The sequence below is a fragment of the Berghia stephanieae genome, chromosome 11, assembly GCF_034508935.2.
Source record: "Berghia stephanieae isolate SIO BIC M18660-M18661 chromosome 11, UCSD_Bste_1.3, whole genome shotgun sequence".
Classification (NCBI taxonomy): domain Eukaryota; kingdom Metazoa; phylum Mollusca; class Gastropoda; order Nudibranchia; family Aeolidiidae; genus Berghia; species Berghia stephanieae.
This window is the reverse complement of record NC_088370.1, coordinates 40,449,592-40,474,380: the sequence shown is the minus strand read 5'-3', so window position 1 is coordinate 40,474,380 and position 24,789 is coordinate 40,449,592. Positions and strand designations below refer to the sequence as shown.

Sequence of the window (24,789 nt, the reverse complement as noted above, 5' to 3'; positions counted from 1 at the left end):
TTACATGATACTTACGATCATCTTACTGGCTTGAATTATAGATAGTATGTGCTTGGCTAAGAAGCTCACAACATTGCCATCCGGAAGTATAACGGACAAAATTGTGTGTAACCATGAACGTTTATAGTCTGGATAATGCAGTTAAGTGAAAATTACTCATAAACGCGGATGGCAAAAAACGATAACAAAGACCTGAGTGACGTCAACTTCGAACTATCTGTAGAGGATGAGAAGACGGGTGGTCGACCATCTGAAATATGTTGGTGCGTAGGAATATAATACAAATCCAACAATTTAGAGAGAGAATTCTAACTGTCTATCTAGGCGGGACTTTATGACGAAAAAACAAGCGATATTTTCTAAAAGTGATCACCATACAACAACAATTCGTTGCAAAAAAAAATAATAATAAAAGCCTTTTGAAACTTATTGGTTGCAAAATATCTAAGAATCTCATCCGATTCGTTTGTATGTTTTCTTTTCTTTTCTTTTTTTTTTTTTTGTATTTTTTTTGTTTTGTTTTGCTTTGTTTTTATTTTTGTTATTTTATTTGTTGGTTGTTTTTTTTGTGGGGGGGGGGGGGTTGTTTGTTTGTTTTGTTGCTTTTATTTACCAAGTACCAACACTCAATTGTAAAATTTTGGTGTAAGGCGGCGCGCAAATAAAACCTCATTTAATAAATCAAATCAAAACACTCGCTTCACACTCAAAGGGACCAAGATCCATCCCGGGTAAAGTCGAGATTTTTTTTTTTGGATCCCTCTCTCCCTGTCCACCCAGCAGTGATTGGGTAGCTGGGTCTAATTGACATGGTAGAAAATGCTTTGCGATATTATATTAGACTAGTATCCTATCCAAAGCGTAGCAAGCAATTGCTATTGTCTGTTTCACGCGATAGAAATTGGGATTAACTCCGGCTCGATGAGCCTTATGGCTCTGAAGGAATGTTTTAAAAAAAAATAAATCCAAATTCAGGAAAGAACTATAAATCTTACCAATCTTCATTGAAAGATCATTCATTTTTTGAAGATAAGATGATTTAATGAGAAACAATAACATCATGTGCTGAACTAAAATAGTCTTTCTCTCCTCGACCACCTACAGTAAAATCGTCATATGTGTTACGACATAATATGTTTTTTTATTCAGATTTATTTTACACATCACAATGATCTTTGTTTAATTAATAAGAACATAAAGTTGTTTTGTAGAGAGATTGTTTGAATTTCAAAAAACATTTTTTCTGCTGGGTAAGCCTGACATTTTGGGAAAATACAGAAAATCATCGGTAAGGAGAGAGTTAAACTTATGTATTAAAAATCATGAGATAGCCAACTTGTCCTTTTTTCAACGTACACATATTTGCAGATCTGATAACCGGGTGAAATTATAGGCTTGGTTTAACACTGTTGTGATGGACAATATTTTGAGATTGTTTGGGATTGTTTTCATTAAAACAATGAGCCTATAGATAGTATGAAGTTGACGTCGTTCAGGTCTTTGTTATTGCTTTTTGCCATCCGTGTTTACGAGTAATTCTCACTAAACTGTATTATCCAGACTATAAATGTTCTAGATTACACACAGTTTTGTGTATTGGTCCGTTATACTTCCGGATGGCAATGTTGTGGGCTTCTTAGCCAATGATCTGCAAATAAGTACCCTTCGCCTTTAATACCATCCAAATTGATATGAAACGGAACTTGTGCGAACATTGGCATATGATTATATTGTTTATAATGGGAGCGATCTATATTCATGTTTTCATCCAACCTTGTCATCGATCACATGATTTGTTGCTGTACAACGATTGGACATTTCTCAATAAATGTCAACACGCTGCTTTGTTTATGAAAGTTGTAAACATACCCATGAGTCACGCTGAGCAAAATGACAAAATGTGATGTTTAATATTTCTCAAACTGTGAACACTTTTCACTGTGTGGGTCATTTTGAGCACATATTGCAATGTGCCCAATGTCCTCGAGCAAATGGAAGGGTAATATAGATAGAATGCGCTTGGCCAAGGAGTTCACAACATTGCCATCCGGAAGTATAACGGACCAACACACAAACTCTGTGTAACCATGAACTTTTATAGTCTGGTTAATACAGTTTAGTTAGAACAACTCACAAACGCGGATGGCAAAAACAATAACAAAGGCCTGAGTGACGTCATCTTCGAACTATCTATAGACTGCTCCCATTGTACCAAATCATGTTACAATCCGTCTCGAATTTATGTGCTCTTTGCAGTCAAAGTGGAGGAAGAAGAAACAATTCCTCTCCTTTTAAAATAAAGTAATAAAGACGTCTGACAGCTTCAAAAACTAAAAAGAAAAAAAACCCGAACAAAATACTAAACAAGGACCGTTTCGGGCCAAAACCCTTCTTCAGTCAACAATAAAAAACAACAACCATGGATACATTATTAAAGGAAACCAGAACGACGGGAGGGAACTCTTCCGCACGTCCTTTCTGTATTAAGATTTTGAAATGTTAACAAAAAGAAGACTTCGCTAGATTTGTCCGACTATTTGGTCTTGTGGTATTACACTAGCTGGCGGATCGGAAGGTCCCGGGTTCGAGCCTCGCTCGGTGCATAGTTGAGTCCTTGGAAAAGGCTCTTTACTCACATTCTGTCACCGCACTCGGGTGTAAAATGAGTACCTACCTGGCCGCCAACGGCATTGTCTCTGTTGGAAAAAAAATTGTAATATCGCCTAACAGGCGTCGTGTCTCGTTCTACATGTTACGTGTTGCTGTTGGTCAGGAGCCCTTTGAAAAGCGCTTTGAGCACGTTAAGTAGATATTGCTCTATATAAAAGCTATAATTATTTTTTTTTACTAAAGACTTTTTTAAATTAACCAGAATAGTAAACAAATCAACCTTTTTTTTAACACAAATGTTATAAAAAATATTGTTTGATTTTGAATAAGAGGAATTTCTTTAATTAAGATAAAGTCGATCTACGTAATCTACATCAAAAGTCAAATTCGCCTTCATCATGGTGTGATTGATTTGTGTGTAAAACTGGGTCAGCTACCTTAGGTAAATATTAAGACATCAAAAGTAATGCGCATTGTATCCAATTTGGAACTCTCTCTCTCTCTCTCTCTCCCTCTCTCTCTCCCTCTCTCTCTCTCTCTCTCTCTCTCTCTCTCTCTATCTATCTCCAATTTCTTGGAACGATAGAGCTTGAGAGCTGATGATTTGGGGGGGGGGGGGTGTTTACATAGAATTTACATAGAAAGAGAGAATCGACAGATAGGCAAGCAGAGAGGTAGATAGAAAAATGTAGGAAGAGAGGAGAGGAGAGATAGATAGATAGAGAGAGGAGAGAGAGAGAGAGAGAGAGAGAGAGAGAGAGAGAGAGAGAGAGAGAAGGGGGTTGGGGTTGTTGTGGGTTATAGTTTCTATATTTTCAGTAACTCGCCCATCAAAGCGTTTTGGGTTTAAGAATCTCGTGCCTACTGTCGTAATGTAAATGTTGCTGCTCGAAGCTCGAAGACATAAATTAATAACAATGTGAAATTGAATGTAAGCTTCAATTTAATATACGTAGTGACGTTGTTGAGATGAATAATTAAGATGAAAATATAGAAACTAGAAACCCCCCCCCCTCTCTCTCTCTCTCTCTCTCTCTCTCTCTCTCTCTCTCTCTCTCTCTCTCTCTTATAGTATTAATCTTAACAACGCCACTACCACATTATCTCATTCGTCTGTAGTGTTTCATTCGTTCTGTTTTGTTGAAAAATGGGAAATCTGAAACGTCCATTTAATCTGTTTTGTATATTAAATTGAAGCTTACAGTCACTTTCACATTGTTATTTATTTAAAGATGGGGGACTGGATTACCTTTGTTCATCTAGATAATCCCATGTTCAATACGCTTTGGAGGAAGTTTATGAAACGAAAAGCATGTTAAATGTTGCTGTTGACCAAGGACCCCTTGTAAAGCGCTTTGAGCACATTTAGTGGATATTGCGCTATATAAAGCTCTTTTTTTTAAATACACAATTTATTACTAGGCTTGGCAGAAAAGTCTTGACGTCTATCGGATATTTCCGATTGTATTGAACGCACCAATGTACACTAGGCTTTAGACCAAATGTGCGAATTTATTCTCTCATCATGTCACCATTTTATTTTTGGCGTGTGTTTAGTTTTGTTAAGCTTTTTGGTGGTTTACTTCTATGTGACCCTTCGCCTCAAAACGGTATTATGTCGGGTTGGTTAAGATGTTGAAAATTGAATTTATGGCCAGAAATGTCAGACTAGTGTTGAGTATACATGATTTATTGAGGAGAACGGATACCATATTTTAGAGTGCTAATGCCAACAATTTATATATTTGCCCAGTACAACATGAAATTCGGCTTTTAAGAATATGGCTCTTTCCGACATAATACCGTTTTGAGACGATGAGTCACCTATGCCATTATATTTCTTTCTTATTTATTTGTTTAAATTATTTTCAGAAATGCATTAGTCTACGGCAATACCCAATGTAAATTTCCAGAAATGGATAAATAAATTTCATTCTATCTTCTCTCATATTATCTACTATAGTGTCAGTCCTACTGTATAACTGAGGCACACAAACCTTAAGAAAAGCAGACGAAGATAAGCAATTGAGAAAAGTACTAAAAGTCGTTATCCAACCAAAATCCCAAACACGTCTGTATAAAAGAACAAAACTAATGAAACACCATTCTCAGTCGGAATTCTGGAACAAAGATGGCGTCTTTTTGGTCACAGTCTGAGATGAGATTCAAAAATGCCTGCCAATATACGCTTCAACAGCCATGTCGTCACTTCCCTCGTAATGACGCATGGTAACTTAGTAACTGGCTCTAAACTATTGGAACAATGGCGGACGCCGTTATGAAATATTTCTCCTACGAGCATAAAAGTGTATCCAGAGGAGGAAAACATTATAAGTATGATTATGTTTTGATTTTTATACATTTTGATCACAAGACATATGAAAAGAACTATCCAGCATGAATAATAAAACGTACCGATTTTCTTTGTTTAGAACCACGATGGCCGCCGTTGCTGGGAGACATGACATCAGACTATTGAATCCAATTGCAATGACGGCGTATTTCAAAAAGTATGGAGACTCATTTAGGGGAAGGCCAATAACAACTTTACCCGTCCGGCTATGTGGTCTAGTGGTATGACACTCGCTTTCGGATCGGAAGGTCCTGGGTTCGAGCCTTGCGCTCGGCGCATAGTTGAGTCCTTGGAAAAGGCTCTTTAATCACATTCTCTCACCGTACTCAGGTGTAAAATAAGTACATGGCCGTTAACAGCGTTGTCTTTGTCCGAAAAATTGTAATATCGCCTAACAGGCGTCTTGTCCCGTCCTACATGTTAAATGTTGCTGTTGACCAGGGACCCTTTGAGCACATTTAGTGGATATTGCGCTATATAAATCTCAATTTTATTTATTTTATTTACTTTATTATAATCTAAGGACATTAGAAAATCAGCAACAGAATCTCAACACTATTAAGGATAGTCAGGCACTGCAGACAATAGGATTCAATAGTCTGATGTTACGTCCACCTAGCAACGACCAGCTTGGTTCTAAACCAAAAAAAAAAATCGGTACTTTTTATTCTTCATGCTGGCTAGAACTTTTTCACATGCCATGAGATCAGAATATATAAAATTCAAAACATGATCAGATTTATAATGTTTTTCTCCTCTGGATACACTCTTATGCTCATCGGAGAAGTATTTCATAAGGGCGTCCGCCATTGTTCCGATAGTTTAGAACCAGTTACTAAGTTACTATGCGTCATTACGAGGAAAGTGACGTCACGACTGTTGAATCCTATTGCTTCGGATCGACAACGTTGGTTAGATTTAAAGCACGATATAGATAGTTCGAAGTTGACGTCACTCAGGTCTTTGTTATAGTTTTTTTGCCATCCGCGTTTATGAGTAATTCTCACTAAACTGTAATAACCAGACTATAAACGTTCAAGGTTCACATATATTGGGTGTTGGTCCGTTATACGTCCGGATGGCAATGTTGTGAGCTTCTTAGTCAAGCGCATACTATTTATAAGTTAACTAAGGCTACCTTCGACAAGACTTTAAACGTTTAATACTGCACACAGTTTTTGTGTTGGTAAGATTGATCTGGGACAGCGTGGCTCAGCGGTACGGTCTTTTGTAAAGGTACCGAGTTCGAGCAAGTCACCTCGCCCTAGCTCAATTTGCGGCGCTGCACTGCGACTGACACCCGGGTTATTCCAGTCTTCCCTCGGAATTCATCCTAGAGACAAATTTCCCCAAAGGGATAAATAAAGAGAAATTTTTAGATTTTTTTAAAACTTAAAAGTATAGATAGTATGCGCTTGGCTAAGAAGCTCATAACATTGCCATCCGGAAGTATAACGGACCAACACACAAAGCTATGTGTAACCATGAACTTTTATAATCTGGTTAATACAGTTTAGTTAGAACAACTCACAAACGCAGATGGCAAAAACAATAACAAAGACCTGAGTGACGTCATCTTCGAACTATCTATACTATCAATATCGAGTGATAAGTAAAGGCTGAGTCAGTCGAAGGCAAATCAAAGGAAGTGACTTGGTAGTTGGGAAATTAGCAGATTAGTCAGGAAAAGATCAACAAGATTAGATCTGTTTCATCCTCGACCCAGATGATATTATGTGTTATTCTCTGGTACATAAAACTTGTACGGCTATGTGGTTTAGTGGTATGACACTCGCTTTCGGATCGGAATGTTCTGGGTTCGAGCCCTCGCTCGGGGCATAGTTGAGTCCTTGGAGAAGGCTCTTTACTCACATTGTCTCACCGTACTTAGGTGTAAAATGAGTACCTGACCTTTAACAGCGTTGTTTCTGTCGGAATAAAATTGTAATATCGCCTCACATGCGACTTGTCTTGTCCTCCATGTTAAGTGTTGCTATTGGTCAAGGACCCCTTGTAAATCGCTTTGAGCACCTTTAGTGGATATTGCGCTATATAAAAGCTCAACTCTTGAATAAAACTTAACATATTTTTCATGATTGAATGAACAAAACTGACGTCACTCAGCTCTTTATTATTGCTATCAGACCGTCATTCGAGTGATTAGTTCTCACTGAATTCTCTCTATTAGACTATTGATAGAACGAAATTGACGTCACCCAACTCTTATTTAAAAATTGTTTTTCGCCCGCCATTTTATGTGTAGTCTTCACTAAATTGCATTAATCAGACTATTAACATTTAAGGTGACACATCGATTTTTACATCGAACATTTTATGGAGATTAAAAGTTGTTTTTTTTTTAATTGAGCTTTTATATAGCGCGATATCCACAAAACATGCTCAAAGCGCTTTACAAGGGGCCCTTGGCCAACAGCAACACCTTAACATTTAGGACGGGACATGACGCCTGTAAGGCGATATACAATTTTTCGGACAAAGACAACGCTGTTAACGGCCAGGTACTCATTTTACACCTGAGTACGGTGAGAGAATGTAAAGAGCCTTTCCAAGGACTCAACTATGCGCGAGCACGAGGCTCGAACCCAGGACCTTCCGATCAGAAAGCGAGTGTCATACCACTAGACTACATCGTCGCATATTAATCAGACTATCAACGTTTAAGGTTTCACATCGATTTTTACATCCAACTTCTCAACGAGTGGCATATCACAAGACCACTTAGCCGCACGTTGAGAGCTATCTTAACCATCACTCAATGTATCACGAGGAGAAAAGAGCCTATTTCGAAGGACCAACTATGCGCCGAGCGATGCTCGAACCCAGGACCTTCCCATCCGAAAGCGAGTGTCATACCACAAGACTATACAGCCGCAAAAGTTCTCCAAACAAATGGATTAAGGCAACATTCATTGCCCTCCATTATTTTATAGATAGTTCGAAGATGACGTCACTTAGGCCTTTATTATTGTTTTTGCCATCCGCGTTTGTGAGTTGTTCTCACTAAACTGTATTAACCAGACTATAAAAGTTCATAGTTACACAGAGTTTGTGTGTTGGTCCGTTATACTTCCGGATGGCAATGTTGTGAACTCCTTGGCCAAGCGCATACTATCTATAGACACAAGAGACAGTAAAGACAATGATATCAGATGACTGACGAGGAGAATGAGAATATGACATGCATCAAGTCTGGCACACAATAAATATTCAATCACACATACACACGCACATACACACACACATACACACACACACATACACACACATCGCAATATTATAGCTTTTAAAGATTCTTCTTTTTTTAAATGATTCTTTGTCATCTCAAATAGAATAGAATGGAATAGAAGGTCTCGACGTCGCTTGATTAGGCCACTGGCCTGTCGCCGAGTCTTTCCAGTCACTGAATGTCTTGTTCACAACTGATCTAATGCATTTCCCTACCTGATCTTGTGATCAGGGGCTAGCCTACACTACACTTTCACTTTCTCTCTTTCAACATCTCAATAAGGATGACAATCTTCTTCAGGAATGCGGTTTTATTTAACAAAATTAAGAAAGGGAAAAAAATGAAAGAATATAATTCGGAATAGGATTTAATAGTCTGATGTCACGTCGCCCAGCAACGGCGAGCAGCATGGTGCTAAACAAAGAAAATCGGTACTTTTTATTCTTCATGCTGGCTAGTACTGTTCATATGTCATGTGATCAGAATGTATAAAAGTCAAAACATGATCATATTTATAATGTTTTTCTCATCTGGATATACTTTTATGCTCGTCGGAGAAATATTTCATAAGGGCGTCCGCCATTGTTCCGATAGTTTAGAGCCAGTTACTAAGTTACTATGCATCATTACGAGGGAAGTGACGTCATGACTGTTGAAGCCTATTGTCCTTGTCGACATGCCGAGGCTTTATCTTCGCAAACATTTGGAATTTCTAAAAATAAAAAAATATAAAAAAATTAGAATTTTGGGAACCTCGTATTGATGCTATGCGTTTAGGTAAAATAATCACAAACCCACAACCGGATATATCGTATCAACACCCAAAACTCTGAGTGTAATCTTTAACGTTCATAGCCTGATTGATTGAATTTAGTGAGAACTAATCGTTAAAATGGATGTCTAAAAACAGTAACAAAGAGCTGAGTGAGTGATGTCAATTTCGTTTCCTCTATTTTGTCTTATTATCCAATCGCAAAGTTTATACCAAAAAAAAAATACCAGCGTATGAATATTGCTTTGTTTTTTATGTTATTTCACATTTAAAACAGCTTTTATTCTTCTTTTATCTCCCGAAGTCATCATCATCATCATTGCCTTTTTCACCCTGGGTCAGGGTATAGGCCACAGACAAACAGTTTCCATCCTTCTCTATCCCGAGCTAACTTTTTTTTTATCTCGTTCCATGTATTATCACTTCTCTGTATATCCTTCATAAAATTCTGTCATTGCAGAAACTCTTCGATCGCCCAAGCTAAAAAAAGCGTTTTATCGATGTTTGGCCGTTTTTCTCCATTTTCAAACGGACCACGATGCTATAAATGTAATTGGCTATTTGAATACTGGCCAAAATCGGAAATTGAGGACAGATTGAATCCTCCTCGGGGTCAATCTTAAATCAGTTTTTCTCCTTCCCGTTTGTCACGTTATCAGAATGGGAACGGGTAGGAGGGGGAAAAGGTTTGACCAAAACAATCAATTCTGCCGAATCCAATCATGCCAAAATATCTTTTTGTCAAATTTGGCCAGAGAAAGTTTATTTCGAATATCGATTGATTAATATGATCTTAGCATTTATTTTTAAAAAGTCTCAAACTTGATGTTTATGTAAAGTTTGAGATTTTGTAACATTTTTTTTTATCATTGTAAACTCTTGATAATGTAAGTGAATATTTTTGGCCAAAAATGAAAACGAAAGTATTTTTGTCAATTTAATGCTGTGTCCTATTTTGGCCAAACAGGAAAATGTGTTTTGAAATAAAGTATTTATGGAAATGTAATCAAAATGCAAAAATCTTATTCTGTCGTACTCTGAAAAAACACATTAAAAAATTTAGGACATAAGGATTAACCTTCCAAACATCGATCGATTTTTAATATAAACTCTCATCTTGTAAAAAAAACTCTCAAACCTGAGACTTGATAAAATAAGTCGTCAAGGAAATCCCAGGTGTGATAGTTTTTGATAAGAGAAGGTCATATTTAATCGATCGGTTTTAACCCTGTCCTTACCACCTACAGCAAAATCCTCACATTTCTTACGACAAAATATACATTTTTTTTTCTTATCCAGAGTTATTTTGTAGACACATCATCATGGTCTTTGTTTAATGGGCATTATCTATATTAACTTTCCATGTGCTCGAGGTCATTGGTCACATTGCAAAATGTGTTCAAGGTGACACACACAGTGAATAGTGTTCACAGTTTTTTTTTTAATATCTAACATCGCGATTGGTTATTTTGTTCAGCTTGACACATGGGTATGTTTATAACAAAGCAGCGTGTTTATAGATAGAATGCGCTTGGCCAAGGAGTTCACAACATTGCCATCCGGAAGTATAACGGATCAACACACAAACTCTGTGTAACCATGAACTTTTATAGTCTGGTTATTACAGTTTAGTGAGAACAACTCACAAACGCGGATGGCAAAAACAATAACAAAGGCCTGATTGGCGTCATCTTCGAACTATCTATATTTGTGAAGAAAAATCCAATCGTTGGACAGCAAAAAATCATGTGATTGATGACCTGGTTGGAGGAAAACATGAATATAGATTGCTCCCATTAATAAGAACATAAAGTTATTTTGTAGAGAGATTGTTTGGGTTTAAAAAGTCAATTTTTCTGCTGGGTAAGCCTGCCATTTTGGGAAAATACTAAAAATGATCGGTAAGGAAAGAGTTTATAGATAGTATGCGCTTGGCTAAGAAGCTCATAACATTGCCATCCGGAAGTATAACGGACCAACACACAAAACTATGTGTATCCATGAACGTTTATAGTCTGGTTAATACAGTTCAGTGAGAATAACTCACAAACGCGGATGGCAAAATATAACAACAAAGGCTTAAGTGACGTCATCTTCGAACTATCTATATAAACCCTCATCTTGTCAAAAAACGTATCAAACCTGGGACTTGGATGAAAAAGTCCTCAAGGAAGTCCCAGGTTTGAGAAAAAATTTTTTATAAGAGATGGTCATTTGAATGGATCGATATTTAAGGACGAGTTTCTGACCAAATTCATAAAAAATGTTTTTTTTTGTTTTTGTTTTTGTTTTTTTGTTTTTGTTGTTTTTTTAGAATAAGACAATATTCCTAAATGACCTGGATATCCAACCTTGGTGCTTTGATAAGGTTTCTGCCGATGTCAGTTCGTTTATAAATTCGTGCCTTCTTTGTCCATTTCTTCATTTATGTATGCATTCATTTCATTGTCCTCTCCAGATCCCATTCAGTTATAATCCCATTTCTTCATCCGCTCAATTTTCCATTTATTCATTCATGCAAACATTCATTCTTTCATTTATTCATTTATTCATTCATGCATTATTCACCGATTCATTTATTTATTCGAACCTGTGTCATTTTATTTTTTCACGTATACATTCTGCCATTTTCACTCATTCATTCATTCATTCATTCATTCGTCTGATCATTTGTTTACGTAAATATTCCCACATTCGTTCATTCATTCATTCATTCATTCATTCATTCATTCATTCATTCATTCATTCATTCATTCATTCATTCGTCTGATCATTTCTTTACGTAAATATTCCCACATTCTTTCATTCATTCATTCATTCATTCATTCATTCATTCATTCATTCATTCATTCATTCGTCTGATCATTTGTTTACGTAAATATTCCCACATTCGTTCATTCATTCATTCATTCATTCATTCATTCATTCATTCATTCATTCATTCGTCTGATCATTTGTTTACGTAAATATTCCCACATTCATTCATTCATTCATTCATTCATTCGTCTGATCATTTGTTTACGTAAATATTCTCACATTCGTTCATTCATTCATTCATTCATTCATTCATTCATTCATTCATTCATTCATTCATTCGTCTGATCATTTGTTTACGTAAATATTCCCACATTCATTCATTCATTCATTCATTCATTCATTCGTCTGATCATTTGTTTACGTAAATATTCCCACATTCTTTCATTCATTCATTCATTCATTCATTCATTCATTCATTCATTCATTCGTCTGATCATTTGTTTACGTAAATATTCCCACATTCGTTCATTCATTCATTCATTCATTCATTCATTCATTCATTCATTTGTCTGATCATTTCTTTACGTAAATATTCCCACATTCATTCATTCATTCATTCATTCATTCATTCATGCATTCTTTCATTCACAGAAATTGAAATTCCGCCCATTCACAACGGCACCATGTCTGATGTCAACAGGAATCACCCGCCATGTTGTCCAAATGAGCAAATTGGGGGGGTTAATAATTTTGCCCAAGGAAAAAAAAAACGAATGGTCCTGAATCGGGGCTTGAACCCGATGACATTCCCAATGACAGCGCAAAGCCTTAACCACTCGACCATTATATAGAACAATATCCAATAAGCGTGCTCAAAGTGCTTTAATATGGTCCCAAACCAATAGCAACCATTAACATGGAGGACGAGACATGACACCTGAAAGTATAACGGACCAACACACAAAACTATGTGTAACCTTGAACGTTTATAGTCTGGTTAATATAGTTAAGTAAAAATTACTCATAAACAAGGATGGGAAAAAAGCAATAATAATAATAATAATAATAATAATAATAATAATAATAATAATAATAATAATAGATCTTTATTGTCCATAAATATGGCAATTTGTCATTTAGTTACATTTGTTATAACGTTATATGATAACTATAACATTGAACAGATATTTCACTCCTACTTATTCTCTCTCTCTCTCTCTCTCTCTCTCTCTCTCTCTCTATCTCTCTCTTCCTCTCTTCCTCTCAATAAAAGTCCTTAGAGACGTCAATTTCATACTATCTCTATGCTTCCAGCCGTCACAAAAAGAGAATTATGTCGAAGTCAATTTGGTGCTTAATTAAAAGTTCACGAAGGCTACGGTTCGACCTGAGCTAAAACCCAGTAAAATCAAATATTTTGACGTTATTTTTAGGTTTGTGGACCGCCTAGTGAGTTGTCTTTAGTAGTGGTCAAGGAATCCAGTGATCTCATTGGTTGAACTGTTGAATACAACTCATGATCGGAAGGTCTTGAGTTCGAGATCCGCTCTGAGCGGCGCATAGTTGATTCCTTGGAAAAGACTTTACTCACATTCTCTCACCATCTCCTTACCACCAACAGCAAAATCGTAACATTTGTTACGACAAAATATACATTTTTAAAAATTCAGATTTATTTTGTACATCACAAACTTTGAAGAATGATCTGTGTTTAATTAATAAGAAAATAACGTTGTTTTGTAGAGAGCTTGTTGAGTTTTAAAAATCCATTTTTTCTGCTGGGTAAGCCTGCCATTTTCGGAAAATACTGAAAATGATAGGTAAGGAGAGAGTTACGGTGTAAAATGAGTTCCTGGCTGTTAACAGCGTTGTATCTGTCCATAAGAAATAGAAATATCGCCTAACAGGCGTCATGTCTCGTCTTACATGTTAATTGCTTCTCTTGGTTATAGATCTTGCATGTGCTCTATAAATGCTCTAGTTCTGACAAACTGGGATCAACATAATCTAAAAATATATTAATTTGGAATACAAATATTCTTGCAAAAAATGAAGAAAAAAAAGTTCATTGCCATAGCAGACCGTCAACTACTGGTGATTTGTTACAATTGATGCTATACGTTTAGCCAAAAAATACTCACAACTTCCGCAGCCGGATTTAACGTACTAACACTCAAAACTATGTGTAGCCTTGGACGTTTATAGATGGTGTGCGCGTGTCTAAGAATCTGAAATTGCCATCCGGAAATAAAATGGATAACACACAAAACGATGTGTAATCTTGGTTAAAACAGTTTAGTGAGAATTGTTCATAAACATGGATGGCAAAAATTATATCAAAATCCTGAGTGATGTCAATTTCGTTCTATCTATAGATCAGATGCTGTGCGCTTGGCTAAGAAACTCACAACATTGCCATCCGGAAATATAACGGACCACCACACAAAACTATGTGTAACCTTGAACGTTTATAATCAGGTAAATATAGTTTAGTGAGAATTATTTATAGACATGGATGGCAAAAAACCCCCCCAATAACAAAGACCAGAGTGACGTCAATTTCGTTCTATCAATTGATAATATGCGCTTGGCTGAGAAGCTCACATCATTGCCATCCGGAAGTATAACGGACCAACACACAAAACTGCGTGAAACCATGAACGTTTATAGTTTGGTTAATACCGTTTAGTGAGAATTACTCATAAACGCGGTCCGTTTTATTTCCGGATGGCCGTGTTTAGAGCTTCTTAGCCAAGCGCATACTATCTTTCGTCTGATTGATAGAATTTTATGAGAACTACTCATAAAAACGGCTGTCTAGAAATAATAACAAAGAGTTGAGTGATGTCAATTTATTTCCATCTTCACAGATTGCATAACAATGAAATGTAAAATGAAAGGGATTTTGGAAGGGATTACGCTCTGCATTATTTAGTGAGTAGTGATTTGAAAGCCAAATTTTACAACACAAAGTCACTGATCACACACAAACACACACACACACACAGACACAGACACACACACACACACACACACACACACACTTCAAGGAAGATTTTAACAGTTTCATTAAAATTGAATCAATATTTGAATCTGAAAAAATAAATAAACTCAAGATGAAATAAATGACAAAATTCCCATTTAGTCTTCGGTGTTTTCTTGCAGTTTTATTATGTCATGAACGGGATTTTGGGTTTTACAGTAAAACCTCTATAATTCACCTGCATTATACAAATCCTACAACAAGGAATCAACAATAATCGTTGTCGAAACAAGATGGTTCGGAAATCCTTTTGTTCTTGACCAGATAACCAAGTTCTCTGGAAAAACACGTATTTAAAAATTTGATCTTCAAATTATAGCCATCGATTAAAATAATATCCCTAATCTTGGTCAAAATAACTCTCAAACCTGGGACGCATTAAAGACTTTGGGGGAAGACTCAGACTTGAGGGGGGGGGGGGTTGGTCAAGATGAGAGTTATTTAAATCGATCGATATTTGAAGGATGAGTTTTTTTGGCCAAATTTTAAATACGTGTTTTTTTTTTTTTAATAATACGGCAGGCAGTTAACTGGTTAAAACATGAATGGATTTCACCTCGTTTTTTGATGGCTTTTGAAAGACTTGGGGGATAAAGAAGTAAGAGCAGGACGGAAAAGAGGTTGGGGGGAAGCTTTTAATATTAACAGGGAAGTTCATCGTAAATGAAAAGACAGAAGGGCGAGGAAAGAAAGAAAGAAAGAAAGAAAGAAAGAAAGAAAGAAAGGAAAGCAGGCCATTTCTGTTAATCCTTGGCAATTTGTTGCCAGGGAATTTTGTATGCAGCAATGACAGGTTGTGCTTATGTTTGTCGTTTTGTATGTGGCTATAATTTGGAGTGATGGGGTGGGTGCCTAGGTGGTGGTAGTTAGATGGTGGTTGTGGTGGTGGTGACGGTGATGATGATGATGATGATGATGATGATGATGATGATGATGATGATGGTAGTGATGGTTGTTGTGATGATGATGATGATGATGATGATGATGATGATGATGATGATGAGGATGATGATGATGATGATGATGATGATGATGGTAGTGATAATGGTGGTGGTGCTTGTGGTGATGGTGGTTGTGCTGGTGGTGCTCGTGGTGATGATGGTTGTGGTGGTGTTGGTGATAGTGGTGATAGTGGTGATGGTGGTGATAGTGATAGTGGTGCTCGTGGTGATGATGGTTGTGGTGGTGTTGGTGATAGTGGTGATAGTGGTGATGGTGGTGATAGTGATAGTGGTGGCAGTGGTGATGGTGGTGGTGGTAGACGTGGTGCTCGTGGTCATGATGGTTGTGGTGGTGTTGGTGATATTGGTGATAGTGGTAGTGGTGGCAGTGGTGATGGTGGTTGTGATGATGTTGGTGATAGTGATAATAGTGGTAGTGGTGGTGGTGGTGGTGTTAATAATAGCGAGGGTCATGATGATCATGATGATGATGATGATGATGAAGAGGTTGTAATGATGGTTTTGTGGTGGTGGTGGTGATGATAATGGCAATGGTTATGGAGAAGTTATCATATCCTTACCACAGCCGCGTTCATCCAAGCCGTCAATACAATCCTGTTGTCGATCACATCTCTTGACCAGGTCAATGCAATGGGTCAGATTACACTGGAACTCAGTGGACAGACAACCTGAAAAGGTGAAGAGGAGGAGGAGGAGGGGGTAGGATGGGGGGGGGGTGTGATGAACGTTATTAGGGGAATCATTTTATCCGCCGATTATGTTCCTTATTTAATTTATGTCCAAAAACACTTTCTTGAGCTTTAACATCTGAGCAATATCCACTAAACGTGCTCAAAGCGCTTTACAAAGGATCTCTGACCTACAGCAACAATAACATGTTGAGCAAGACATGACGCCTGTTAGGCGATATTACATTTTTCCCCCCTAAGAGACAAAGTTGTTTACGGTCAGGTACTCATTTTACACCTGAGTTTGGTGACGGAATGTAAGTAAAGAGCCTTTTCCAAGGACTCAACTATGCGCCGAGCGAGGCTCGAACCCAGGACCTTCCTATCTGAAAGCGAGTGTCCTACCACGTAGCCGCACTGAAAATGGTTAGTTCAATATTGCTTCCACGTAGGTTTAGGAATAACTGGTTGTATCGCCATGTTTCAAGGAGGTCCCGATAGCTCAGTTGGTAGAGCACTCGCTTCACACGCAAAGGGACCGAGATCGATCCCGGGTGCAGCCCAGATTTTTTTTATGACCCCCCCCCCTCCCCCACTCTCCATCCAACAGTGAATGGGTAGCTGAGTCTGTTTAATTTGGCGGAATGTACGCTTTAGTTATTCCAGTCTTCCCTTGGAATAAACCCAGAGAACATTTTCCCATATGGGATGAATAAAGGGAATTTTATTTTTTTAAAAATAAAATTGAGCTTTATATAGAGCAATATCCAGTAAATGTGCTTAAAGCGCTTTACATTATTATTATTTTTGTTTTTATTTAATCGCAGACCTTTCCTCTCACAGCCATGAAGGAAGCGCCGGTACAGATATTTAAAAGAGCTTATGCCAAGCTTTATCCTCAATGAAATAATGGCACATTCCTACAGGAAATCAATCATTTTTAGTTACTTTTCTCATATACAAACACACACACACACACACGCACACACATATATAGAGGGTGTGGGCTTGTCTAAGAAACTCACAACATTGCCATACGGAAGTATAACGGAACAATACACAAAATTCTCACTAAACTGTATTAACCAGACTATAAAAGTTCATGGTTACACATAGTTTTGTGTGTTGGTCCGTCATTTTGCCGGATGGCAATGTTGTGAGCTTCTTAGCCAAGCGCACCTATAGATAGTATGCGCTTGACTAAGAAGCTCATAACATTGCCATCCGGAAGAAAAACGGACCAACACACAAAAATGTGTGTAGCCATGAACATTTATAGTCAGATTAATACAGTTCAGTGAGCATTACTCATAAACGCGGATGACAAAAAATAATAACAAAGACCTGAGTGACGTCATCTTCGAACTATCTATACACATATAATACATATACATATCAACACACACACACACACACATACACACACATATACTACACACATACTACACACATTCACACACATCCAGAAAGCAAAATGACTTACCACAAACCCGAACACTTTCGTCCCGTCCCGTGCTGCAATGCGGCAAGCCGTCACATTTCCTGTTTCCGGGTATACATTCCGTTCTGGAGTCGTCACAAGCAAACGCCGTTTCTACGTCACAACTCACCGTGCTCTCTCCCATGACGTCATTGCCAGCCACAGATTTTTCTGAAAAATATTTATAATATCAAACATGGAGGACCGAATTTTGAGGAAACATAACACGTTTTAAAAATTTTGACCAGAAAAATAGTCCTATAGTCCTTCAAATATCGATCGGTTCGAATGACCGACATCTTGTCAAAAACTCTCAAACATGTAGCCAGAACATACCACACAGCAGTCGTCCTGCATCATTGGTTTCTGGCGGAATCGCACTTAGAGTTCAACATTCGAGACGTCACTTCCCTCGTAATAACGCATAGTAACTTAGTAACCGGTTCTAAAAATACTTCTCCAACGAGCATAAAGATGTATCCAGAGGAGAAAAACATTATAAATCTGATCATGTTATGACCTATATACATTCTGATCACATGACATGTAAAGAAGTTCTAGCCAGTATGATGAATAAAAACTACCGATTTTATTTGTTTAGAAACAAGCTGCTCGTTGCTGGGCGGACGTGACATCAGACTACTGAATCCTACTGCATTCATTGTTCTTCTTCTTCTTCTTCTTCTTCTTCTTCTTCTTCTTCTTCTTCTTCTTCTTCTTCTTCTTCTTCTTCTTCTTCTTCTTCTTCTTCTTCTTCTTCTTCTTCTTCTTCTTCTTATTGTTGTTGTTATTATTACTATTATTATTATTATTATTATTATTACTATTATTATTATTATCATTATTATTATATAACTTTTAATAATTTTACAAATTATTATTTTCAATTATATTATCAATGAGATTTTAAATTACATGTCCAGAATCACCCTCCATCATGTTTGGGGAAACATTATTAAATATTGAACGTATTGCTGTTAATACCATCGTCGTTTAATTTTGAGTGTGTATCCAGATTATTATTGGTTCATGTTTACCTTATCTTTTTCACCTTCATGTAAATGTTGCATAATAAAATTTCGATTTTATTGTGGAACACGCCTATCTAGTTGAATCAAACTTGAAATCTATGATATTGTGGTAATGCTCCTTAGACTGCAGGGCATCTGATTGAGCCCTGCATCGTTATGCAGGTGCCAGGTGGGTTCAAGCGTAGCTTTCGTGCGGCTATGTAGTCTTGTGGTATGACACTCGCTTTTGGATCGGAAGGTCCTGGGTTCGAGCCTCGCGCTCGGCGCATAGTTGAGTCCTTGGAAAAGGCTCTTTACTCACTTTCTCTCACCGTACTCAGGTGTAAAATGAGTACCTGGCCGTTAACAACGTTGTTTTTGTCCGAAAAATTGTAATATCGCCTATCAGGTTGCTGTTGAACAGGTATCCCTTGTAAAGCGCTTTGGGCACATTTAGTGGATATTGCGCTATATAAAGCTCAATTTTATTTTTTATTTTTTTTCGTTAATAGCCAGACACTAAAACGTGTATTTTGACGTCATTTTTAGGAAGGTGCGCAGTTTAGTGACTGGTTGGGGTTCCTGGCCTCCCATAGTGGGCAGGGTGGCACTTACTATGTCTTCTATCCCCCTATATCTGTTCTCCAATTTGGTTTCTGTCTTTGTCTTGGAATGAGATTACTTGGATTTGCCCTGGCCCTGGCCGTAGTGCTTGGCTGGGTGGGAAACAGTCAAATGCATAGTTATTGTTTTGGGAGATGTTATTTTTTTCCCTTGTAAATCATCTCTCTGTTATGTAGTGTTATTTTGAATGTATAATGCACACATTTGAGTGTATTCCTCTTAGTGGGATCTTGTGGTGGTGTCTGGGTGAGACATTTAGGTGACCTCAAACTAAGTACACTGATGGTGTGCTCTTGGAGTCTACATCTGTTCCCTATTTGAACCAACTCCCCTTTGTCTTACTTTTTTCCTCAAGTCCTTTTCATTGAAAAACCTAGAATCTTTTCACTATCCAATTTTCTTCCTTTTTACTGGCGCTGATATGAACTAAATGCGTTGCGAGCGCCGTAAAATCCTTAAAAACAAGCATAACAAACAGTTTAGTGAGTTGTCGTTAATAGCACTCAAGGAAACAAATGATCCCGTTGGTTGAACTATTGAATACAACTCACCCTTCGTGGTGTGAACTTGTATTTTGACGTAAAGTTTTGATCAGTAAAATGAACATGATATTAAGTAAAACTTAAATCCGACCTCGTATGCAAAGGGTTAATAATCTTCTCTTTATAAAAACCCTTGCAATGGCCTAAGATTAAATGCAGATACTTGACAATGTGAGATTTAAATCAATCGGGTGAGATTATTGATTAATCTTTAATATGCTACAATTTCTTCGGTCCGTTTGTTTGGTTGCTATTATTATCTAAAAACGTCCCTGTTGAATAATTCCCTGGTCTTGTTACAGATAGTATGCGCTTGGCTAAGAAGCTTACAACATTGCCAACGGAAGTAAAACGGACCAACACACAAAACTATATGTAACCTTAAACGTTCATTGTCTGGTTAATACAGTTTAGTAAGAATTACTCATTAACGCGGATGGCAAAAAGCAATAACAAAGACCCGAGTGACGTCAACTTCACTCTATGGGGATCCCGACAACTCAAGTTGGTTGAGCACTTGCTTCGCACTCAAAGGGACGAAGATCGATCCTCAGAGCAGTCAAGATTTTTTTTTTTCTGACCCAGCAGTGTATAGGTAACTAGGTCTGTTAGATATGGCAGAAAGTACTTTGTGATAGATTAGCTTCCCATCGCAAAGATAGAAAGAAATTGCTATTATCCATTTCATGCTGTAGAAAGGGGGATGTGCGGCTATGTGGTCTTGTGGTATGACACTCACTTTCGGATCGCAGAGTTCTGGGTTCGAGCCTTGCTTGCTTGGCGCAAAGTTGAGCCCTTGGAGAAGGTTCTTTTCTCACATTCTTTCACCGCACTCAGGTGTAAGATGAATACCTGGCCGTGAACAGCGTTGTCTCTTTCCGAAAAAAAAATAGTAATATTGCCAAACAGGCGTCATGTCCCGTCCTACATGTTAAAATGTTGCTGTTGGCCAGGGACCCTTGTAAAGCGCTTTGAACACGTTAAGTGGATATTGCGCTATTAAAAGCTATTATTTATTAATTTTATCATGTTTATTTATTTGGTTGTACTTACCAGCGGCGTCGATGCATGTACACAGGACCAGGACGAGTGAAGTAACGATGGAGTGTCTCAACATTGTATTGTTGTCTGGGGTGGATAAAGACACCTGATGACTTGAATTCACACGCCAAGGTTTTGACTAATTTAGTAAAAAGTAACTTCTACACAACACGTAATCACAATGGATTGAAAATCTATGATAAAAACAACACATTAACATACCAGGACCTCGCCTAATGATTTAATTGTAAACTAATTTTTGTCCGATTGTACATCACGCTTCATAAATTAAATGTTTGGCACACACCATGAGGAAAACACAAAAAAGTACGAATGCTGTTTTGGTTTTTTGGTTGTCGGCCAGAAAATAAATGAACAATTCTCACAAGAGTCGAACAGACAAATGTTAAACGTACTTATTCCTTTTAAGTAAGAGTCTTTTAAAAATCAATTTTTTATGTTGGGGGGGGGGGGATATGACGTTTCGGGGGGAAATCCGGAACGTGGTCGATGAGGAGAGAGAGAGTTAAAACTGTCTATTTCTCCGATATTCACAGAGACAGGATAAAGTATGCAAGGCGATACATCCATCGGTATGAATTGGCTGAAGATTGGTTCGGCAAACAAGACAGCGATACGCATGTATCGATTCTGGTATTGATGGGTACTTGTACTTTGATCTGCATATCACCAAAACAAAAAAAGAAAAAGTAAAAAAGAGGGATTCAAATATATGACAAGCCAGCCCATTTGCATAACTTGGTATTTGTTAAACTGTTAGCCACCCTTTTCAATGTGGTAATAAGTTGGAAGGAACATGATTCTGAAAATTGAATTTAAAGTCTAAGTGTGTACACAGTGGGAGCGATCTATAGTCAGGATTTCGGACGACTGAGTCATCAATCACATGATTTGTTGCTGATGGAGCCTTAATGTTACATAAAAATCCATTATCTCAAATTCATAACCAGATATATATATATATATATATATATATATATATATATATATATAAATATATATATATATATATATATATATATATATATATATATATATATATATATAAAATATATATATAGATATGATACATAAATATTGGATGAATTTAATATTCAACTCTTCTGGAGTCGCTAATATGCACACTATTTTGACGTGAAAATATTTGACCATGAAAACGTTTCGATATGAAAGAAAAAACAATTAATATAAATAATATCAAATCGAGCGATCAATATACGGGTTTTCGTCCAGCCGAGGCATTGCTCACGTGATTTGTTTCGCTTCAACGATTGGATATTTCACAATAACATTAGATAATAGGATACCGAATATCCCAAAATATTCTGAAAATCTAATGTTCTCAAACGGAAAAAAATCATCATATGACTTTTAAAAAAACCACTTTGTTTAAGAATTATACTTTCTCAACTCTCAGCGGCAAAACGCATTAGAGAGAATATTGAAAGTCCGAAAATATTCTGAAAACCTAATGTCCTCAAAGTGTCTATGATACTAGCTTTTTAAAAAGAACAGAATACCATTATGAAGATATGTCCTACTATTTATTATTGTATTTCTTACAGTCTATATCTTCTATAAGTTTTGTATTCCCTTTCTCAAACTCTCTCAAAAAATAATAATTACTGCTTTACTTTGGATTATAAAAAACTCGTTTTCAAAATTTTGGCCAGAAAACTCGTCCTTCAAATATCGATTGATTAAAGTGACCCTCATCTTGTTAAAAAGAAATCCGTTTAAACCTAGTATTTAACTCAAGTAGTGATCAAAATTGTAGATACATCTTTGTTGTGAGTACGTCCGTATATTTGTACGTAAAAAGATTTAAAAACGCTATTTTCAATACGTGACTGAAATTGAGTTTGTGATGCTAAAATTTGATTTATTGGAAGCCCTGGTTAGTGTCAGGTCTTGACTTTTTGTTTGGAAGATTTTATACAGAGATTTGATCCAACAAAAATGAAATCCCTGAAAAATTAAAAATAGAAAACGTGTATTTTCTCAGGTCACGATCTTGTCTGAATATTTTCACAATAATATATCGTCGTTCTGTCGAACTGTAAAAAGACTTATTTAAAATTGTGGCCAGAAAACTCGGCCTCCATGTATCGACCGATTAAAATGACTCTCATCCTAACAAAATCTTTTTAAAATGTTGGTCCAAAGGAAGATAATTTTAATCGGTCGATATTTAACAAGTTACTGACTTTGAAAAAAAAACCCTATTTATAAATTTGGCAAGAAAACTCGTCCTTCAAATATCAATCTACTTAAATAACCATCATCTTGGCAAAAACTATCAGCAAACCGGAGGGGGGGGGGGGGGGGGGGTTCGAGAGTTTGTGCCAAGTATAACGGACCAGCACACACAACTATGTGTAACCTTAAACGTTTATAGTCTGGTTAATACAGTTTAGTGAGAAATTATCATAAACACGGATGGCAAAAAACAATAACAAAGACCTGAGTGACGTCAACTTCATTCTATCTTATAGGTCGCTCCCATTGAAGAAAAAGAAGACAGTCTGATTGTTTTTTCTTCAATTATATTGATATTTCTTTACACGGACATGACCTCAGTGTGAAGTGGACCGACCTGGTGTGAAAAATCAAACCTTTCTACATTTGAATACTTTGAAAGGCTGTCAGGCGTTAGTTATAGTGTCGTCGTGTCGCGTGACATTAAAGTCAGTGCAAAGGCTTTTGTTTGAAAGAAAACCATGAAAACTTTCATGACAGAGATAATATAAAGTCAAATAACTCGGATGGACCTAAAAGCTGGAAGTATTCATAGCACAAATTCCATTATGATAATATAATATAAGATGTAATGATTCCTTTGCATGACGCTGACATTCGTATTATTTCACCACTCTCCCGAAATAGATAGTTCGAAGATGACGTCACTCAGGCCTTTGTTATTGTTTTTTTTGCAATCCGCGTTTATGAGTAATGCTCACTGAACTGTATTCATTTGACTATAAACGTTCATGGATACACACAGTTTTGTGTGTTGGTCCGTTATACTTCCGGATGGCAATGTTATGAGCTTCTTAGCCAAACGCATACTATCTATATAGTGAGGGCTCTAATAATGACTAGGAGTTAGAGACGATCTTTTTTTGGGATCGTGGATAGCTCATACGGTAGAGTCACGCTCTCCCCGGCCAGGCGGAGTTGTCGTACTAGTAAGGTCGCGGATTCAAACCCCCATCACCGCCGCGAAATTTTTATTCTCTATTGTCTTCTGGCACTTTCCTACTCACTTCATCTCTTGTTGTTATCTCCCTATATAGTAACGCTTAATGATATCATGTTTTCAATAATGATTTGTAACGTTAGATTATGAATCGTTAAATTTCATAAAAAATTTGATTCTTTAACTCTCTCTTTACTAATTTCAGGATAACTCCCGAAATATTATATCTACTTGTTCAACACATAAATTTATTTTTTTAAAAACTCAAATTGAAAGTAGTAGGTATCTTGAATTCTATTCATAATTTCTATATTAAGACGAGGTTTACAAAACAGCATTTCAAATGTTGTGACGTTCAAAACAAATCTGAATAAGAGTGGAAAAAATGAGCTTTTATATAGCGCAATATCCACTAAACGTACTCAAAGCGCTTTACAAGGGGTCCCTGGTCAACAGCAAC

General features: G+C 36.9%; 1 protein-coding gene across 1 annotated transcript in view; it reads right to left on the bottom strand.

The window, feature by feature from the left end:
* LOC144956426 (G-protein coupled receptor GRL101-like) overlaps window positions 1–21,493 on the bottom strand; it is a 74,443-nt gene extending 52,950 nt beyond the window's left edge. Inside the window, exons 1-3 of the mRNA XM_078886927.1 lie at window positions 21,122–21,493; window positions 17,896–18,063; window positions 16,305–16,412 (exon numbers count right to left, since the gene is read on the bottom strand). Coding sequence (XP_078743053.1) covers window positions 16,305–16,412; window positions 17,896–18,063; window positions 21,122–21,185 — 340 coding nt within the window. The 5' untranslated portion in view covers window positions 21,186–21,493. The remainder of the gene's footprint in view (window positions 1–16,304; window positions 16,413–17,895; window positions 18,064–21,121) is intronic.
* Window positions 21,494–24,789: the final 3,296 nt, after the last annotated feature.